General features: G+C 32.7%; 1 protein-coding gene across 1 annotated transcript in view; it reads right to left on the bottom strand.

Moving 5' to 3' along the window:
• The window catches only part of Lrp1b (LDL receptor related protein 1B), a 1,514,976-nt gene that overhangs the window by 47,977 nt on the left and 1,444,813 nt on the right, over positions 1-22,186 (bottom strand). The window contains exon 84 of the mRNA XM_071619306.1: positions 10,775-10,936. Coding sequence (XP_071475407.1) covers positions 10,775-10,936 — 162 coding nt within the window. The remainder of the gene's footprint in view (positions 1-10,774; positions 10,937-22,186) is intronic.

Raw genomic sequence — 22,186 nt, 5'->3', positions numbered from 1 at the left:
TTAGGCTGAAAACATTTGGAAGGTATTTCGTAATGTGTTGAGATTCTTAAATATGTTAACAACAATGATGGTGGTCTTTCCTTCCCTAGAGATACCTAGCATCAAGTAAGAGATGATTTTCCATATAGCATGGCTTAGCAGGCAAAAGACATAAACTAACTTAGACAAATTTGCTTAGAATTCTGAATGTTGTCTTTGAAGGATTAAATCAGTAAATTAAAGGAAAAAACCCAGAATTATAAAATATTAAAATTTATCCTTGTTTATATTCCTCGAATATTTTACACAGCCTTAAACTCATTGCATATTTTTTAAAATCTATCTTCTAACTTCAGATATAAATTTAATAAAGTAGGCAAACACTAAATCCAGGTATGCCAATTAAATATTCACTAAGGGGAAAAATTTATGAAAACTCTGATTAGAGCTGACAAATTTTCATCAGGATAGCATATTTAAGAAAATTAGCATTTTATAATTTATTACTAAAATAGTATTTATAAATGAAATGTTTCTATAGAAAAGACAAAAAAAGAAAGAAATAATAAAATATATCCTGAGAAAATAGTGCCATTTCTGAGTGTTCAGATAGAGGAAAAATGTTACTATAAGAAACCTAAATCATCAAAAACTTGATCTGAGTGAGCAGCATATGAAGTGAGATTTAATAAGGACCAGAATTTAGATTTTTGAGAGACTGCTGTTGCAAAATGTATATAAATAAAGATAGTATCGGTAATTTTAGAAATAGTCAAATATCAACCCGTAAGACTATCATGACAATGTTTTTTCCAATATCAGAGAAACCTGTGTAAATATCCATGAATTTTACTTAGAAACAATGTTCTGGGTTGAGCGTCTATTTTTAAACCAGACTAGTTATAAACAGCTTTAGCAAGTAACTATTTATAAAGTGATAGAGAGTAATTTGAGACTTGTGAGCAAGTTGAGTTGCAGATGACAGCTAAATATGGATGATCAGATGAATCAGTAAGTGAGTAAGCATATGATGGCCTTAAAGGAAAGAGCAGGAAGTAGGCAGATGTAGGCACTACCTCTGTGACCACAGACAAAGCACTGTCACAGTAAGGCCCTGAATTCTCCATCAGAACATTGAGTCTGTGTTAAGGTTCAATAAATTTTAATGTAATACATTTATTGGTATCGTCTATGTTAATAATGTTTACTGTGTGAGCATTTTCCATGACCCTTGAGTGCTGAAAACTCAATCCTCAGGGCTAACATGGTTGACAAAAATCAAGATCAAGGGCATTTTCATTAACCAATACAATTAACTATTTTTTTTTTAAAAAAAAGGTAATTCAGAGCAAAATGTAGTAACACATTTTTAGAAACTGGGAAGATTTTCATAAAAAAATGGCAGGCAGGGTACTCTGAATAGAAGGTAATCATGGAAAAGATCATCTCAGAGGGGTGCATCATGAAAAAAGTTACTGTCATCATCTTTTAGCCTGAGTGGAAAGACACATAAAGCCCAACTACACCATCCCTGTCTGCCCCATTTTTCTTCTTTCTCTCTTACCGCTGTCTTTAGTTCTCCCTCTCTTTCTCCCTTCTTTCTGTCCTTCCTTCTTTCCCTGTCTCTTTCATTACTATCCTTTTTCTTTTTCCTCTCCCTCTAATTCTCACTTTCTTCCTTCTTTCAAATCAAAATGCTTATGTACTTCTATGTGTCTTCTCTCAAGTTTACCCCAGTACCTTGCAAACAGACAATAGGAGCAGAAATGATAGATGGATGGATAGACACATAAGATGTCATTCATTACTTGTTACACAACTTTTTTTGTGTTTCTGCCATTATGCTGATTCATTCCTATCAATTCAATTTAAGGACTGATGGCCCTCATATCATTAGTATAGACTCTCTCAATTTTCAAAACAGAATACAAATTAGTCACTAAATTGAAAATCAGATTTTCATTAAAATTTAGACACTTGAATTTTGAACTAATCTTCCAGTGCTATTCTAAAACAAGTCACTTTCTATTCTCAGTGTGTCCCAGACTTAAGTTGTATGTGATCATATGAGGCAACCTAGGATAGATGGATTTTTTTTCCTAAGGGTAATTTTTCAATATAAAATTGAGCACTTATATTGTAATAAAAATCTACTGGATATCTCTGGCATTCCCTTTTTACTTAATTTTGCTATTTTTTATTGTTATTTCATGTGTTGGAAAAGTTAATAAATTTTAAAATATATATTTTTATTAAATCAGATTTATAATGCTTACAATTTTACATTAATGAGAATTAAATTGAACAAAGTATTTTACAGATTTATTCTACCTGCTATATTCTCTATTTGATGGGCTACATAACCACAAGGTACATTATAAATCATTCTTCTTTCTCTGTGTGTGGTTCTTTATTTTTTTATTTTTTTAAACTACGGGATTCAGAAGCCCTAATTTTAAGACACAGGAATTTTAAATTCTGCTAAAGAGAGCATACTGGCTCATAATCTCTCTTGCCATTCTTACCAATAATCAGGTTAGATAGAAAATGAGAAAATGTTTCTAGCAGAATATTGCTTGATAGGCTAATAATACTAATTAATGGTGCTAACATCTTTAATTGTTAAACATGAAGGATATGATATTGATATTAATGATAAAATAGGAAAATTATTTCTTCTCTTCAAAGCATTTAAAGATTTTTTTTTTGGGGGGGGGGCATCATTTTTTATTGGTGCTTTTAGATCCAGGAGTGTGTACTTTTTTTTTTTTAATTTATTTTTTAAATACATGACAATAGTGGAATGCATTACACTCATTATTACCTATATACAGCATTTAAAGATTTTTTACTCAAGGCATCTTATTCAAAACATGTCAGTTAATATTTTAAATTTTTCTTTGTCTCTTTGTTTTGTTTTGTTTCTTTTTGTGGAACTTGGGATTTAACCTAGGGCCTCCCCATGCAGGGCAAGCACTCTGAACTATAAACCCAGCCCTTTCATTTATTTGAGACACAGTGTCACTAACTTTCCAAGACTAGCCCTGAATTTGTGATCCTCCTGCCTCAGCCTCTCAAGTAGCTGGGATTACAGGTTTGTAATGGCTAAATCACTACCTTTAAAAAAATCACTCTTCAATTTATATTTGATGTTTTTCTTTTTGTACCAGGTGTTGAACCCAAGGATGCTTAATTATTGAGCTACATCCCCAACCTCCCCTCTTTTTAAATTTTGAGACAAGGTCTTGCTAAGTTGCTTAGGACCTCACTAAACTGCTGAGGCTAGATTTGAACTTGTGATCCTCCTGTCTCAAGCTCCCTAGCTGCTGATATTATAGGCATGTGCCACCATGCCCAGCTATGTTTGTTTTTAAGAATGGTAATAGTAGAGGAATTTAACTAGAAACAATTTATTTGGTTGAAAGTAAGCCTCCAGTAAATATTTTTATTTGATTTTATGTGTTGGTCTGGGCATGTTTTATGTACTATATTGTTTTCAAATACCCAATTTTGTTTGTAGATAATTATTCATGAATTCATGCAATTTGCTTAATGCCAAGTACAGCAGAATCATAATGGATGTTTCTACAATGAAAAGCTTTGCAATATTTTTTAGTGTGTATGGGGAGCTTCTAAAGGAGCACTTGCCAATTTATTTCAAAGCCAGTTCTTTAGAAGGATACTGGTACTTGTGTAACAGGTTATTTTCAGCCTTTAATCAAGTGGTCTTAGGACTGCCCTTTCATTGTCTTTGTATTAATTTGTATATACTTCTTTCTGAGTTGGATAGAAAGAGATCAAACCTGTCTTTACTGTTAATATGACACAAAGGTAGAAGATGAAATGATCTTGGCATTAGCAAGGGATAACATGCTGTTCTGAGGGTATTGTGATATCAGAGTTGTCTCTAGATCAAGTGAAGCTACATAAAAACAAATGGCTGCTGTCATGCCTGCATGAGTGATTAAGCATCTTTAAAGATGGTTTCCAGTGATGTTTAGTGAAATTGCTAAACATAATTTCTAAAATTCCAAATGCAAGATATGTGAGATAGAGGTAATAGTTAACTTTACAAATATACTATTGTCAAAAATGCTATTGGAATTTGAAACTTAATTGCATAAAACATACTGGTATACTTCTGCAATTATGAAACAAAGTCCACTTTGATCCTTCATGGATCCTTTTGACTATACTACTCTCAGTTGTAGTTTTATCTCTCTCAATGTAAAAAGGTATTTTAGTTGATTTTCTATTTATCAAATAGAATGCAAAAAAAAGGTCTTCACAGAACCCTTATACTGACATATCCTAAATACCTAGATTAATGTATGATTCAAGTGTTTAAAATATATCAATTGAATAAATTAGTTTTAATAATAAAAATGTGTAGTTTGACTAACATATGGCTTACTGTTTTAAAAGATCTATCTCATTTTTGAATAAATTTCATTTTTATATTATCACATTTGCCCAAAATATTTTCCTCTTATTATTTTTACATTTCATCTAAATGAAGGCATATTGTTATAGGAAATATCCATTTTCAGTAATTTTAGTTTTACTGTTGGATCAAAATTGTCTTCAACCATATTTTTAAAACCCTGTCACTTTCTTCTAAGAAATCTAGAGTAAAAGAATAACTACAATAATCACATTATCTTCCCCTTAGCTAACCATTCTTTACCACTATCAAATGAAAAAAAAAATAATTTGTCCATTTCCTTCATACACATAAATTTAAACCTAATTCTGTTTTTTGACTACTCAAACTGAAATCACAAGCATGGACCATAGATCTAAATGAGCTGGAAAGGAAAGATGGCCCACAATTTGCCCTGCTCTTTGAATTGGATGGGATCTTTTCAGTAAACAAAAGCAAAACAAAACTCTGTTTACATACATTTAAATATCTAAATTCCACATGCTGGGTACACTTGCAAGATTGATGAGGTATGCAAAACAATTTCACCATTTTATGTTCTAACCAAGCAGACAATCAAGAAGGTGAATAATATGACACAGTGTGGGGGGGAAAAAGAGCTGAGATTCTAGCTGAGATTCAAAGAGGAGCTAAGACAAAATGGAGATTAGAAAGGCTAAGCTGGCATGGAGGCTCTCATGTGTCAATCAACTGAGGTATCAGGGGTGCATTTGGGTGGCGGGGAATACAGAGATTTTTAACAATAGGAGAAACCAGGCATAGAAGAATGTGTAGCAGCAATCTAAGTGAGAGTGATAATTACCCAAAGGGTTTCCTGTTCACCAAGACAAAAGAATTTGGGGACACTACGTAGACAGGGCTTCAAATATCTTGCTACCTTAACTGTGAATAAAACACTGAAGAAATGTTTAGCTTTTTTTTATGCTTTAAACCATCTCTAGATTACTTTATTATTATTATTGTTATTGGTTCTATTTACTTATATGTGACAGTAGAATCCACTGGTAGTTTCACTTTCCATATCAGGATTCCTCAGGTTCAAAGCTCAGTTGAAATTTTTCTTCATAAATAAGAGCAACTGCAAATATTCTATTGTGTGTTCTTAGTAATTTTCAAAAATCTTTGGTCTCTTCTACCTGGCCCTGCCATAGACATAAGCAGCCCAAGATTAAACATTTTATTACTACCTCTTTTTAATGGAGTGGATAATTAAAAGACCAGTTTGAGCCAATGTGCCACTTGAGCTTTGAATGTTTTGATAGTGACCCTATCAAAGAAGCAATAGGATGGGAAGAATATCAAATGGCAGAACAATTTGCCTTTAGAAGCATAATTTTGGAGTCAGATCCACAAGGCTACAGACTGTGGCTCACATGTTCTCTAGTGTGAAAGATTAGGAATACCACTTAATCTCATTTTTTTTGGTACTTTCAAAGTTGTATTAGTAACATTAATCTCAAAGAGTTATTTGAGTATTTGTTGAAACACTGCACATTCATAGGCAAAATATTAGAGCATGGTATATATTCCTGCAATACCTTGATATATTCAGTATATGTTAATTGACTTCCTGTTCTACCCCCAGGAAAATCAAGTAGGAGAGAAAAGATAAATTTCAAAAGTGTTTCCTTCTGTGCTTTTTTCCCTTCATCATTTCTCCTTTTCATTTAGCTAGCTTCTTTTTCTGGTCTCAGATATCTCTTCCTTTAAGAAATCCCTCCTTTAGGCTCAAATTCATATTCTTCCTGTAGGTTTTTGTAACCTCCATGTTTCACTAAACTGTTCTTGTAATAACCTGTTTCCTTTTCTGAGCCACACAATACACTGAAAGTTCTATGAGAACAGGAAATGTTTCTAACATGACTATGTCTTAATACCTAACATAAAGACAGGCTCGCCATAAACATTGGAGATGTTCACTGACCAACTGACTGACAGAACAAAGCTATCTAAGAAGACAAAGAGATAAATGCCAAAAATAATCCCATTATGTCAGCAAATACAGTAGTCTCATATCAACAATGCTTAACTCTTTCTAACTTACTTGACAGGTGGTGGTTCTAATACAAATTACAACACATTATATCTTTGGATTTTTTGTCAGGTACTGCTAACTTTATAAACTAGAGATGTTTTTAATGTCTATACTTAACTGGAACCAGTGGGAGTAAGCCATACAGGTGCATTTCTAATAAGTTGAGTTCTAATTGAAATTATAATGGTTCCCAAGCACATTACTAGAGGACTTCAAAACTCTCAATGAGAGGATGAGCAGATTGTTATTTAATTTGACTATCTTGTTCTTAGACACAGATTGAGTTGGTTCTAATGGGCACTTTTGCCCTAAGGTTATTATCATTTAATTACAAATAACCTCAGATATTGTTGACCTCACACTTAACACCTTGGTTTAAATGCAAACTGCTATGCTTATTTATTTGTTTTCACTTACCTAGAAAACCTTGCTTCAGAATAGTGTGAAATGTAGCTATATTTGTTCCTGAACAACTTGCTTAAAAAATATTTAATTTCAGTTTTGCCATTATTTATCTCTGTCTCTCCTTCCTGGGCTGCTGCTGTTAAAATTAATTTGCATTTCAGACTTCAGGATTTTATATTGCTATTAGAGTTGTAAAATGTTTTTACTCAGCACAACTAAGAACTGATGTTTTACCTCCCACTAATGGACCTTTAATTAGGCACTGTAATGAACCATTCTGTCATTCCTTCATTTATAGAGAAAAGATTTTGTATATGCTAGATACAATTTTGACAGAACATCAGGTTCATTGAACCTTGCCGACTCACATCTAATAGATCCTAAATTTATTACTCTGTTGGATTTGTCATTTTAATGACACTGTCCACAGACTTATTATGCTGCCAAAGAAGAGCATCTCACATACTTACAAGAATATTTGTTGACATCCTGATCAACAACTCCTGGGGTCTAATTCTGAATATAATATTACAACTTCAGAACCTTGAGCAAGTTATTTAACCTCTGTCTAAGAATTAATTGGTTAATTTTAATAAACGCTTTGCACTAAACATGGGAAGTGCTCTGACTGCTAATAGTGATAATAAAATTATAATGCAGTCCTTTATAAAGCATCAGGCTACCTCAGACTGTGATTCTATTAAGTTGCTAATTAAAATATAAGTTGATGGAATTTATTCTTTGAAAAATACAAATTTCTATAGTGACAACTATATAATATTTTTAAGTCAGTTCAAAGAGCATCAAGAACACTGATGGTTCAATTTAAAAAGAACAAAACTTATTAACAAACTGGGAAAAAAAACCCTGATTTTCACTTATAACACACCAATTTGGAAATAAGAGACAAAAGGAGCAAACATGAGCTCAAGATTAACCACACATGCACTCCAGATGGCAGTTTTTGTACATTGAATTGGTTGTTCTTTCATCAACTCTTCTTCAAGCCACTTTCATTTATTTATTGATCTGCATGATTATTTGTTCATTTATTTATTTGACAAGTTACTGGTTTCAAAGAGTCCCAAACAGGAGGAATGTACAGAGTTATGGAAAATGCAAGGTAATAGTGATCAGTCAGAAGAAAGACAAAGTAACAGAATTCAGAGGGAAAAATCTTGATCCTAACTGACAGAGGACATGGGACAATTGCAAAAAGGAAATGTGGTTCAAGCTGAATAGAGTCACAGTGCCAGGGAAGTTGGCATTGTTATAGAAAATGGTGATCAGTGTGGTCTTACTAGAATGAAGAATTATTGCAAACTTAGGATGGAGAGTAATGAGGGTCTTCATTACATGGCACAATAGTTTGCTATTGACCTTGACATGCACGAAAGTCATTTGGGGTGTGAAAATGTAAAGCAGAGAATAACAACATTTTCAAATCGACTGCTGATAAACAGTAAGTTGGACAGGCAAGATGAAAAGTTACATATGGCTTACAACAAGGGCATTTATATATGTCAAGAAGAGGCTGGTCTCATATTAAAGAAAAAAAAACTTTTGGAAAGGAAATAGCAATTTAAAATTAAGTCTGTTTTTGTATTGCAGCAGAAGTGGCCCCACTCAAACATAAGAGGCAAGATAATTTGTATTACTCTTCATTCCCAAACAAGCCAGTGTGTGTAGTTGAATTCTGTACTTATCCATGTACTTCCTACAATGACCAGAGATCATAGGCATACATTTTATCCATGATGAAAAATTGTTTTTTTTTCACATGTATGATGATCACATGTATGATGATCTTTCTACATTTGGGGTCTCATAATTACTTCATTTCCTTCTATTAGTTCTATGAATTCATTTATCCTACCAATGAATTAGGTGTTGTATTTATTCTCTTCTATAAATGTAAATAAGCTGGAAAATGATTTTATTATGGGTAAAGTGTAAATATATGACTGCTGTTTCAAAAATAGGTACTGAGGGCAAATAAGGAAATATGGAGACCAGTTAGTAAAAACTCAGACAAGAGATACTTATACCTTGGATGCGGATATTGAGGGTGGAGGTAGTGAGAGGTATTTCGATTCTGGGAAAAAAGAGTCAAGAAGTATTTATTTATTTACTTATTTTTTCCTGAGCAACAATTATTTCCCTGAATCCCTTTAAAAAGAGGAAATACTGATAGAAGAAAATTTGGGTGAGAAAATGTTAATTTAGAACTAAATCATGTGACCATATCACATGAACAAAATTAGGTAGGAAATCTAAAACTCAGGAGACAGGTTTATCCAGAGTTACAAATTTGGAATCATTATTTGAATGTAATAAATACAATGGAATTTGGTAAAATCATCTGTGTAGTGGGTCTTAACTTTGTTTGCATATCTGAAACACCTTGGAAGTTTTCAATAATAGAAAGAATGTGATGCAGGCAAGCAGAATTGCAAACCTTTTTAGATTATGTCTGGGAAACTATATTTTTAAAAAATCATTGGGGTCATTCTAAACTATGCAGGATTTCCAGGAATTATTGATTTTAGGAGTGAGTGCTATAAAGAAGAAAGAGATCAGAAGACAGAGTTGCCATCATTGCAAAGTTTTAAATTGGAGCTAAAAATTTTATCTTCAGGGAGATGAGAAAGAACAGGCAAAAGAAACTTGAGAAGAAACAAATGATAAAGTGAAGTGAAAAAATAAAGAAGATATCATATTCATAAAGAGAAGTGAAGAAGATACTTTAAGAAAGAGGGAGTGATTAATTCCTGAAAGCAGTTATGCAATAGGAATTGAGAAAGAATCCTTAGAGAGCAACAAAGAGGATGTAAGCAAAATCCATCAACATGACTTTGCATAAAAGATGTTTCAGCAGAACAATAAAGACCAAAGCTTGACAGAAGTAGAGTCAAAGGAAAAACAGTAATAGAGGAATTATAGAGAATAATGGTGCATTAAATTAATGCTATCATTAAATAAAAGATTGAATAGGAGATGAGTAAAATTAGATTGTAAATAGAAAAATATATGGGAATAAGGAAGGCTTTTATAGAAATAACTATGGAAAGGGAATACAATTGCAGGAAATACATCCATAAGGAGCTGAATGATCAGCAGGAATGGAGAATATAGGACTAAATTCAGCACAGGGCTTCTGGTAATAAAAAGAACGGCAGGCATGTAAACACAGGATAAATCAGACTGGTGAATAGAATGGCAGGATCCTGTGGCCACTCTCTTCAGATGGTTTCTGCTTGTTATCAATGAGATAGAAAGCAAGTATCTCAGCTAAACACAGATTGGGGAGATTATCATAAATTTGAGGAGAACAGAGAAGGTGTCATGTAGACAGCTAGGATAGAGGATTGATGGATTATGAAATATGGTAAAGGCTATAGTGAGTTTCCATCTGAGATTATTAATAAAAGTTTACATGCAATCAGCAGGCTTGATTATATGTTATATGTTTTTATATATTATATGTTATATATTACATGTTTTATTATATATTATATGTTTTTCTGTAGTTGCTTTCATCTGTGAAGTGCAAATTCAGGGGAGACCAAACACTGAGAGTAATAACCATGGTTCCCCCTCAACCCTTCAACCCACCCCCAGGAAAATGCAGTAGGGGAGAAGAGGGACCAAGTGAGTTGAGAATGTATACAAGGCAATGATTATAATAATGGACCATGAAAACTAAGCTGGGGAGGAAGAATAATAAAATCTTTAAAAGAAGAGTGAGACACAAGGTAAATAATTATTAGGGTTTGAGGAATACAACCTGAAAAAGTGAGGGTGGCCACAGTGAAGATATTGGAGGGAGCAGAGATGCAGGCAATGAAGATGAGCTAATGCAAACATAAAACATGCTGCCAAACAGGGTCCCGGAGGGTGCTTTTACTTACAGTACTGACATCTGTCTCCAGTGTACTCAGCCCGGCAGTGACAGAAAGGCTGGTTCCCAACAGTCACAGTGCAGGTCCCTCCATTTTGGCAGAAATCTTCACAGACTGTCTTACCACAGTTTGGTCCAGTGAACCCCAGTGCACAGATGCAGGTGGGTCTCCCTTGTGGAAAAACAATGAAAAATCAACAGCATATTAATAGACTAAAGTGGTTTATATTGATGGAGTTGTAACTGGATAAGAATGGGGAAGTCAAGTTTCTGGTCGATGTCTGTCCATGATTTGTCCTGAGACTTTATACAGTAACAAAACCTCTTTAGAGGAATTGTAGAGAATAAGGGTGCATTAAATTAATGCACCATTAATTTAGTTTATAGTTTCCCCATATGTCCAAGGAAGCTTATGTTAGAAGCTAACAAATACTCAAAGATCATTTATGGATAATTATACTTGCACACACATTTTGAATCCTTAATTTCTTATATCATTCCTGTGATTCTCTTTCATGACTATTTTGCTTTTCAATTATTTTCAGTCTACCCATATGTGGTAATACAGGTTATATTTCAATTAGAATATAAAATATAGATAATCATATTTCCCAGTTTTTAATCATTAGCTAACAACCAGTGCCTATTTTACATAAGGACTTATCCTATACTCACTATAAGTAAATATTTTTACAACTTTAAAGTAGGCATGTCATGCATAATGATTGGATTTATCAACATTAGTTATTTATTATTTATTTGATTTAAATATACATGCTCTGTTTAGTACATAAGAACTAAGTATTATTTTCCATAATTTTTATATTTACTCACGAGGGACTGCTATTTAAAGTCGGGGAATAAGAAGATAATTTAGAAGTTTAATGAAAATTTTACAAATAAAAATTTGATGAATCATATTTGAATATTTTTATTTGTTCTGTGAGAATTAACAGCAGAGTTAAAGTGAGCAATCCTTTAAAATGTTTGGAATACAAATGGTTAACTGTTCCATTAAGAATGTCTCTAACATTCAGCTGGTTAAAGACTGAGTAGAAAATAGAATGCAGAACTAGCTCTGTAGAAGAGACAGAAAACATTGGTAGGAATAAAGAATGACCATTAGAGTTTGCCAAAAAGTAAAGAAAAAAACATGAAAGATAATGAAGAAATTCTGGTGTAGTTTCCATTTAAATAGAACTCAGACAAAGTCACTCAGTTAACAAGCATTAGAGATTATACTAGTCATCTCCAATCTTGTCTTTGTAGACCTAGAAGCATAATTAAGGTGGTTAGAGAAATTCACAAATGTCAGGCTTGCCAAGACCTGAAGTAGAAAAAGTCATAATTTGTCTCTATTGCCTTGAATTCTCTATCTAAGGATAAGCCTACATTTTGAGCAGTATTCTTAAGTGAATAAAATACTTGCAAATAAAATTCACTTGCATTTCCTGGAGAATAAACTGAAACTCTAAAATTTTCCAATTAATTTCACTTTGAAAGGATTCTACATAATCAAAAATGCTAGAAATTGTTGCTCTAAGTGAACAAAGTAATATGTATTTTACAGTGAGTAGCATTGCTCTAAAACTTATGATTTATAAATGTTATTAGTCTGGCAGCAGATAAATGCCTATTAATAGCTTGAGAAAGAAGGCAAATTTTATTTAGGTTAAAAGCTGAGTAACTTCATTATTTCTGTTGCCAAAAGAACTTGCTTACTAAATTTTAGCTACATATTTTCCTTGTGGTGGTACAAGTTTTTCTAGTTTTTGTTGACATAGAAACAAAATATACTCTCTGGCACATTAGTGAGTAAAAAATAGACACAGACAAGAGAACAAAGGTGGCATTGGGTGAAGAGGTGGATATTTTTGGAACATGGTTACCTAGGAAAATAAGAATGCAGAACAAAAGAATTAATTCCTCTTTTTCCATAAGAGCTCCTGAATGACCTACAGAGAAATAGAGCATGTAAACACTAATACAAATTAACCTGAGCTAAATTTGAAACAAACAGTGCACAAATATAGTAGAAATCCAACTGCATTAGAATGATCATGAAAAGTGGCACAGTGAGGTAGGATGTAAATACTGTAAATTCATGGTTTTCTATATTGATTACTAGTTTTGTTGTTGTTGTTGTTGTTTTGGGGTTTTTTTGTTTTTAAATCAGGAGTGAAAAAAAAGAGTAATGCAATAAAGGTTTGAAAAAAGTAAACAAACCACTGACTTATTTTCAAATTCCTACACCTGTCACTCAGGGAAATGACACTGTAGGTTTGGTACTTTCATCTAAGCTGTTTTGAAACTAGAATAGTCTGACCAGGTTGTCCCTAGCTAGCATATGCCCCATGTCATCCAGATTTCAGCCAAATTATTTTCAAAAGATCTTCATCTGTCTTCCTTTGAAGACAAATTTTCTTTTTGATAAGTAAAATCTTCACATTAAGGGGAATATTATCTAACTGAAATTGTACCGATACAGGAGATCTTTTGTTTGTTGATGAGAAATGAATCATCTGCTAAAGAATTGTATAATATGCTCCTACTAACATTTTCAAGAATCTTTCTGGGTGTACCCTAAAAAGTTGCACTGAAATAATTTCCAAAGATTATTGTTATTATAGTATTTTTTTAGGTAGCAGAACTTGATTTTGATATTTGAAAAGGAAATAGCAATGGTAGGATGATTAAATAAAAAATTTATAGCAGTGATGTATCTGGCAAGTTGGGGAGTTGGCAGTCTACAAGGAGAGCCTAATCAGAAAAAGTGTCAATTGACCTAAGGAAGGAGTAGGAGGAACTGTTTCCTGGCACTAAATCAGCCTTGTTTCCTGGCTCTAAATCTGTCTTGTTTCTGTAGCATCCTAAGCATGGATATTGAGAGAGTAGCTTCTCTGACTGCCTAGATTCATGGTCTGTCAATGTGGAACCATGAGCAAATATCACCTCTCTGTCACTTTGTATATAAACTGGAGATAATCATAATACCTACTGCATGGATTTGTTGTGTATAATCACAAAGAATAAATAATATAATTCATGCAAATCATTTCTAACTGTATTATACACATAGGAAGTACTCAGTGACATTTTAGCTCAGATTATTATTTTTTTTCTATTGAATGACATTCATCATTTTAACCATGACTTATCCAGTGATTCAATCATACTTACAATGGCACTGTAATATTTTATGTAAACCATTCTGAAATGTATATTATATTACACAATTTATTTCCATTATTTATTGAGAATAAAATAAAATTGGAATTTATTTTTATGCTGGCATTAGGATAGAGCCACAATTCTCCATCAACTTTACTGACTCCAATACTTTTAAACTTTGAATGATGTGCCTTTTCCTCTTTTTAGCTTCTAAATATGTTCAATTCCACTTTTAAAATAAAGAACACACAGCAACAACAAACAAATATAAAAAGAAGGCAAACATAATATTTGCTAAATACATGTTTTGTCAAACTGCAAGGTTTGATACATCTCTAAAATTCAAAAGATAATTACATTCCCTACTTCCTATTCTAACAACACATGACAAAGTGAAATACACAATCCAATATCTCACTGGGTTTGGAGTATTTATTTTTTAATTTACAAGATAATGTGTCTTGATATACTGCTTCCTCTTGTGTTCTCAGAAGAGAGGCCAGATCTCTTGATATGGATATATGGTAATGAAAACTGATACTGATTCTCTAGTGTTAAGAAAGGTTTAAGAAATGAGGTGTTTGCTGGGCATGGTGGCCCACACTTGAAATCCCAGTGGCTAAGGAGGCTGAGGCAGGAGATTCTCGAGTTTAAAGCCAGCATCAGCAATTTAGGAGACCCTAAGCAACTTGAGAGGACCTGTCTAATAAATAAAATATAAAAAAGGAGCTTGGGATGAGGCTCAGTTGTTAGGTGCCCCTGGTACCCACCCCACCCCCCAACAAAAGAGTAATGTGGTTTTGCATTTACTGAATATTTCTGTTATATTTAAAATTTACCTCTCTTCTCTCCACTGTCAAATATTCTGATTTTTTTCAAAATCACTGTACTCTTTGACTTCCCCATTAATTGTATAATACATGCTAACTAGAAGTTCTTTCTCTATTTGGCTTCTAGAACACTAACACTGATACTGCTATCTTTTTCTAACACTGCTTATATTATGATTATTTTAATATTTTCTCTTTTCATCTCAAAAACATTCTTCCATATGTATTTCTGGTGATATTAACCAATTATATGGCTTCAACAATTATCTATCTGAATGCTATCATTTTAATTCCTGTTTGTATCATCCAATGTGAATATCTTTGATAGCTCTGTAGGTACATAACTCTTCCCATGCTCCAAAAGAGAACATTCTTCTTCTCATTAACCCTCATTCTCAGTGACATATATATTTTTTCCCTCTAGTACTATATTTAGTCCATATTCAAAAGTCACACTGGATGTTTCTATGCAAAATATCTTGCTAAGACATATATATGCTCCCATGATTAATTTCATGTATAAACTTGACTGGGCTGAGGGATTCCCAAAAAATGATAAAACTTATTTTTTGGTGTGCTTATGGGGATATTTCAGAAAAGATCAGCATTGAAATCAGTAGACTGAGTAAAGATGATTCACATTCAACAGGATTGGTGGGTATCATTTAATTTACTGAAGGCCTACATAGAAAAATAAAGTGGAGGTAGGCAAATTTAAGCTCGGTCATCTATTTCTTCCCTTGGACTTTGGAGCTCTTGGTTTGGGGGCTATTTCCCAGACTTTCAACAGAATTCTTTCTTCCCCTCACTCCTTGCTTAGGCCATTAGCATCGAAACAGAAGTACAGCATTGGCTCCTCTAGTTCTCAGGCCATTAGACTATGACTGAATTACACCATGAATTTCCTGATTCTTCAATTTTCAGAGGCTCATATGATTCATCTATACACATATATGCCAATTCTCATAATAAATCTCCTCTTATCTATCTATGAACTACTAGTTCTTTCTCTCTAGATGATCCTCATACATATGCACACCACATGAGGAATTTAATTTCACTTATTTATACTTCTGTTCATAGAAAAATAAAAATTAGATGCATATATGTTTTAAAGTGTTCTAGTAAACAAAATACTACAAATTGAATTAGTATTAAACTGTTGCAATATAACGGGATAAACAACATTAGCTAATCTTAAATAAGGTGTAACTAAAATCTCTAGTCACCTATAATTAAAATAAATATAGTTAATGAACATACATTGACAAAATTAAATAGTATATTGTTTATTTAAAAAAAAGAAAATGTCCCAGAATCTTGTAGTGTTCTTTAAATCTCACATTTTATGTCCCTTCATAGCTAAAATCATAGTCTCAGTAAAAATGACTGATTAGAAAATATTTCAGAGATAATATTTAAAGGAAGCAAATAATTTTTTTATATCATGCAAGGTTGTAAATGAACTATTTTTGATAATCAAATTGTGTGGCTTTAGACAACTTATATTTCTTCTCTGCATGTTATTGTATAAGGGGTCACCAGCAGTGCCTACCTTCTGTAGGCAAAACATGTGACACATGCCTGCCACATAGTAAGAACCAATAATTGGCAGCTTCCTCATCAGTGGTATTGATGATATTTTTAGACAAGTTATTAGTACTTAAACTATTTAACCTTAACTGTGTATATGCTTTTGTTAGGAAGCTTCATATGGAATCTCATTGCTTATTTTCCCCCTTGTGAATATAGTATGCCCAAAAGAATAATTAGCCAGTCCACTTATATTGTCTCAATGTAGCATATTTTTAAATATATATAAAATAATACACTCTTTTCTATTATTTCAACAAGTAACTACATGGATATCATAAAGGTTATCATTCATCTCTGTTAAAAAGCATTAACATTTTATAGTTTAGTTATAGTGTATCTCTAGATAAATGGCCTGTTTAACTATATGCCACTTTTAGTTCTATAGTCATAGTCAGCTGCTTCTCTGATGTGGGCAGACAATGTCATCTTGCCAGTTTTCAGTGATAACAGGCAACGTCTTAGAGCACGGACTTTGGAATAACATAGGCTCTGTTTCTAGTCCATTACCCATTCTAGCTCACATCTGAAAGATACCACAGTGTAAACATCATACAGCCATAAAAATTAAATCATTTACCTAAGAAATTTATCAGAGATCTTCATATTTATTAAGTATTCAGAATATAGCAATCATTATAATAAAGATAAGAGTAATTAGGTTTATAAAATTTCCAAAATATTATACTATGTTGAATACGGCAATAACTATCAACCTGCTAATAAAATTTTGGAGTGTTCCTACTTAAGTAATGTGTCAATCAATTTAGATACACATTTTTTCAAAAACAATGTTTACATTTGAATATTATAAAACTGTATTATGATGATATATTTCAATAACTTTCTGTAATATTAGTGAGTGTCTGTCTTTAAAACCTAGATTTATTTGATAAACTGTTTGTAAGCTGATTATAAAATGCTTCTCTGTGGTATGATTTCATCAATGTTGAATAGCTTAAAGTAAGCAAAATGACCTTCCTGCTCAATATTGGCTTTTTTTCAATATGTATATAGTCCTTGAAAATATGTGCTTGATTGCTATTGGATGCAATTCCATCTAAAGTTCCTGCAAGGTAATGACCACTTATTATTTCTAGATGTATGCTAGGGTCATTATAAATTTACTCTCATTTTTAAGCAAGTTTTCATATTCAGTCACTTGTCCACATGGACCATACCTCTTACCCTGTTTAAACTGGTATTTGTTGAGTCAGTCTGATACTCTTAAGTTTTTGTCCATAGTTATGATATTTGATAATGTTTCCTATATGCAGAATCAATGTTTAGTTCCACTGGTCTGATGAACACATTGAATATATGCAATAGCAGTATATACATGACATTTAAACTTCAGAACATGTTTATAAATGTTTACATTTAACATCTTTTTAAAAAATACTATCTAAATGTGACATACTTTTTACAACATCTTTAGTATTTGGACAGTAGCCACAGCCTCACATATTGTTCCTTTATACAGACAAGAAATAACAAACTGAGAGACAAATCACCACAGCATCATTCAGGTAGTTACAAAATTGCAATCCAAAAGCCTGTCTCCTGTCTTCTTGTCCCCAAGACTACACTCTATAAAATCTGTCTGGACTTCAGACTTAGATTCAAGAGATAAAAGTTCTGAATGTTTTAAAAAATTGCTAGTCTTTTTGATAAGGAGATTTGACATTCTACTTTTCCACTTAATATACTGTTTTTCTGGACTAAAAGTGAGTGCCCATTTATAAATAATTTCAGCAAGTTGACTATAGCTGTCGAGTCGTCTTAAGTATCACAAAGATAACAGAGAACTATTCAACAAAGCCTGACAAAGAAAAGGAAGAATTGTGGGCTTTCTCCGTTTCCCTCCCAGGCAATCCTTAATATATTCTGACATGTTTCAAATTATAGGTCACAATCTATTTATACTTCTGGAAAGTTCATTTTCAACCAGCATTGTGGAAACAACACTGAAGCATTTTTGTCTTTTCTGTGAATATAAGTAAGCTAACTCGAGCCTTCTGACATTAGCTCAGAGAGTCATGAGATTGAATAATTTAGTATTGCTCTCACCATATGGTCCAAAGGAACCAGTAACTGTGAATCATGAAGCCAGCAGCAGAATTAGAGAGAAACTTATTTTCATAGTTTTGTTGTGAGGATTCAAAGAGAGAGAACAGAGATTGTAACCTAGTAAGTAGATACACATACTTTCATGATCCTGACAGTCATAATTATGTTATTTTAATTTCTAATAATTCTTATTGTTATTTTAATTTTTAATAATAAAAGTAATTGAATATTTAGAAAACAGAGATAAAGAAGAGAAGGAACTATTCCTTAGATAAACATTTTATATATGGATTTTTTTAGAAAAACAACACAACATGAGGATATTATTTTAATTTTGAAATACATATTTTAAAGTTTGAACTTTCATGTGTGTTTTCTATTATGCAAGTAAATATCACAGACCTAGTCAATGATAATGAATAAACATTTATTCTTCTCATTGTTCTGGAGGCTCAAGGTCAAAGGGCCACATCCAGTGAGTACCTTCTTGCTGGTGGGACACTGTAGTTCCCGGTACAGGATATCAAATGGCAAGACAGAGCAAACTTGACTTATAATACCTGTTCTCACACTAACTAATCCAATTCTGTGAGACCAACCTTAATCCCATGAGACCCTATCTGGTCTTTGTAGACATAACCCAGTCTCTGGAGAAAGACCTTAATCCCTTTGTGAAGATAGTGCACTATGACCTAATCATCTCCCAAAAGCCATACATTTTGACACCACTGCACTGAATAAGTAGGAGTCAACATCAGCTTTGGGGGGACCAACCACATCCAACCCTAGCACTAGGATACAGATTACCAGAAGTGAAACAACAGACTCTTTTTGAGCAACATCAGGAAAACTAAGAGACTGTAACAAAATCTACATGATTCCTTTCAGGTAGTGCTAGTGGTTGCAATTCCAAATTATGAATGACCATACTACACTAAAATGAATTGTTCATGGTCCTTGAACTGTTGATGTTTCTAGACCAGTGGAGGAAGTGAAAATACACTCAACCAACATGGAGGTCTGTATAATAATGGCCAGCAATGATTGCCTTTGGTTCTTTCATATGCCCTGCAATTTCTCCAGAACTGTTTTCTAATCACATGTTACATGTCACTACCTGGAGGTCCCACCGGCACCTCAGATAAAATCCATTTCATATTTCCCATAAAAACTCTGCTTTTCCTGTGTTTCCTCTCCTGGTAAATGACACTGCTATCCACAGATATAACCAAGCAGGAGATTTAGATTCTCTGCTGTATGCTTTAAACTCTTACCATTCACTCCCAGCCTTTCACCTTTCTTGTACACACTACTTTTAAAGTTTCTTAGTATGCTCAACTCCATAATTTCTCTTAATCTCACTGCCTCCGCTTGCAAGAGGGCTACACTTGTTTCTGCATCATAACAGGCCCTAATTGTTTTCCCTCCCTCTAATCTTATCTCACACTCATTCATTCACCATACTGCAGCTGGTATGATATTTCCAAAGTTCAAACCTAATCGTGTTATTATTTCTGCTTAAGGTCTACATTGTCCTCAGGTTAATGTAGTTGGTGAATGTTTGTTTGATTAATTAACTTACCATATTTTATTTTATCAAACTTTCAGAGTAACTTTCATATACGGATTTTTTTCCAATTGGGCTCATACTATTTAGCATTTTCATATATTGTTCTTCTTGTCTTAAAGTAAATGTAATTTTTTTCTATATTATCAAATATAATTGTGAATGTGCTTATTATTTGTAACAAAATGGTCATCTTTTAGACATGCCGTATTTCATATATATTTTAGACATGTCATATTTTACATATTTTAATAGATTTTGAGGATTTATTCCCAATTTTATAATATCACAAATCACACTATTGAATATGCTTACTTCTATATTCTGTGCTTTATTATTATTATTATTATTATTATTACTATTATTACATGATCCTTGGGGGATACTTCTAAAAGTGACATTATTTATACAAAGAATATTGAAACATTTTTAAACTCTTACTGAAGTTTTCAAAAATTGCTTGCTACAGGTTTAGATTCTTAACATTTTCCTCTGGTATTAATTTAATAATGCTGGCTCTTTCATGGCTGTGGATTCTCCCTCTAGTTACTGCTTCTCAAATTCCTCCTATTATACTTTATTTTTTACTTGTAAGAATCATATATTCCAATGTCTTTTACTTATTAATTTATATACTATTATTTTTAAAATTTTAACATTGTTGGTTATTCTCTTGAATTTTAAAGAACTGAGTAGAGCTAAATATTGAGCTTTAGGACTTCCCAAACATAATTAATTAATATTTATGTTAAGGAAACAAGAACGCCAAGTTTAATTTAAAAGAAAAAAATCACTCTCATTTAAATAAAATATGAAAGAGAGGATAGTTTAAATATGTTTACTATGTATTGATACCCAATTAGGTGATTTTGACTTTACATACTAGGCACCTAGGTGACTTGAGAGGCTTCAGTTCATGTTTCATCATAAGTTCCATGATGTTACTGAGTGTCCAAGAGTTATTACTGTAACTTGTCTTTGAGTAAATCTATCCACTGATTTGGGACAGTTGCCTGGACAGAAAACTCCTGAATGACTAAGAAGGAAAGCTCTCCCCATCTACCCACCTCCTATTATAAAGGCCCCTCCCATCATAGAACAAGATTTTATTCCCACAACAGGGTCCATTTTTATCCTTCTGCTTCATTTCTAGTAATAAACCTTCACTGACAAAGCCCACTGATGTAGAAACAGAGAGCTACACAAAGGGCTTCTCCTGTCTTCCTGTTATATTCATCACTTAAACTATTGCCTAGCGTACACAATTATACTGTTACCTTTGGGGAGTCAGTCCCACTTTTGTGTCTGACTTCCCAAAGTAAGATTTGCCTTTCTCCTCTGCAAAATTCCAAACTTTGGAATTGGAAGTGTTTGGGTTTGTTGTCCCAATTTACAAACACTCTAGTTCCATTACCCTAAATCAACTATGTAGGTAACCCTGATTCCTCTTTTTAAAATCATTAAAAGTCTAAATAGCAGGCCTGTAAGAGTAAGGAAAATATCAAACAGGTCGAGTATACCTTAGAGGATAAGTATTCATGAAAGTAAAATTAAATGCAAATATAGATGTTAATTGCATAAATGTGTTAATGATATCCACGATACATAAAACATTCATAAATTATTCAATATTTTCAATAATAGAATGATTGAATAATACTATGCTTTACTCTGACTTCCACTGTTTTTCTCATGGCAAGTTTTATCTTAAATATATCCTCCTATTAACAGGTCATATAAGCGAACTACATGGACCCTTATTCATATAATAAATGTCAAAATATTTCATTTTTAATACTGTTCTACATTAATATAACTCATATGATCTATTTTTAGTGTTCTTACTCATTCCCACAAGCAAAATTTTAATTATGCCTCTCAGATGTGTGCTTTTAATTAACTGATGGCATATTCTTTGTTCAATTATTATTGTCCTATACAACTGTCATAAACTTATAAATTTTAATTAATGCTGCCCAAACCCAACTTATATAGCGTCCACACAGGAATTTGCCAAAAGGCTTAACCGTAAGTAAACCAACAATGAATAAATCCATGAATTGCCCATTGGGATTTTCTTAACAAATTAACATTTGTGTAGACATAATGAGGTTCTCTGGTCTGTAATACCAAACAATGTTTTTATAAAACTATATTTTTTAAAAGTGAAAAGTGCTTTGTAAATGACTTA

This window comes from Marmota flaviventris, chromosome 11 (assembly GCF_047511675.1).
Source record: "Marmota flaviventris isolate mMarFla1 chromosome 11, mMarFla1.hap1, whole genome shotgun sequence".
Classification (NCBI taxonomy): domain Eukaryota; kingdom Metazoa; phylum Chordata; class Mammalia; order Rodentia; family Sciuridae; genus Marmota; species Marmota flaviventris.
Note: the sequence above shows the minus strand (reverse complement) of the source record. Positions and strands in the feature narration are given on the sequence as shown.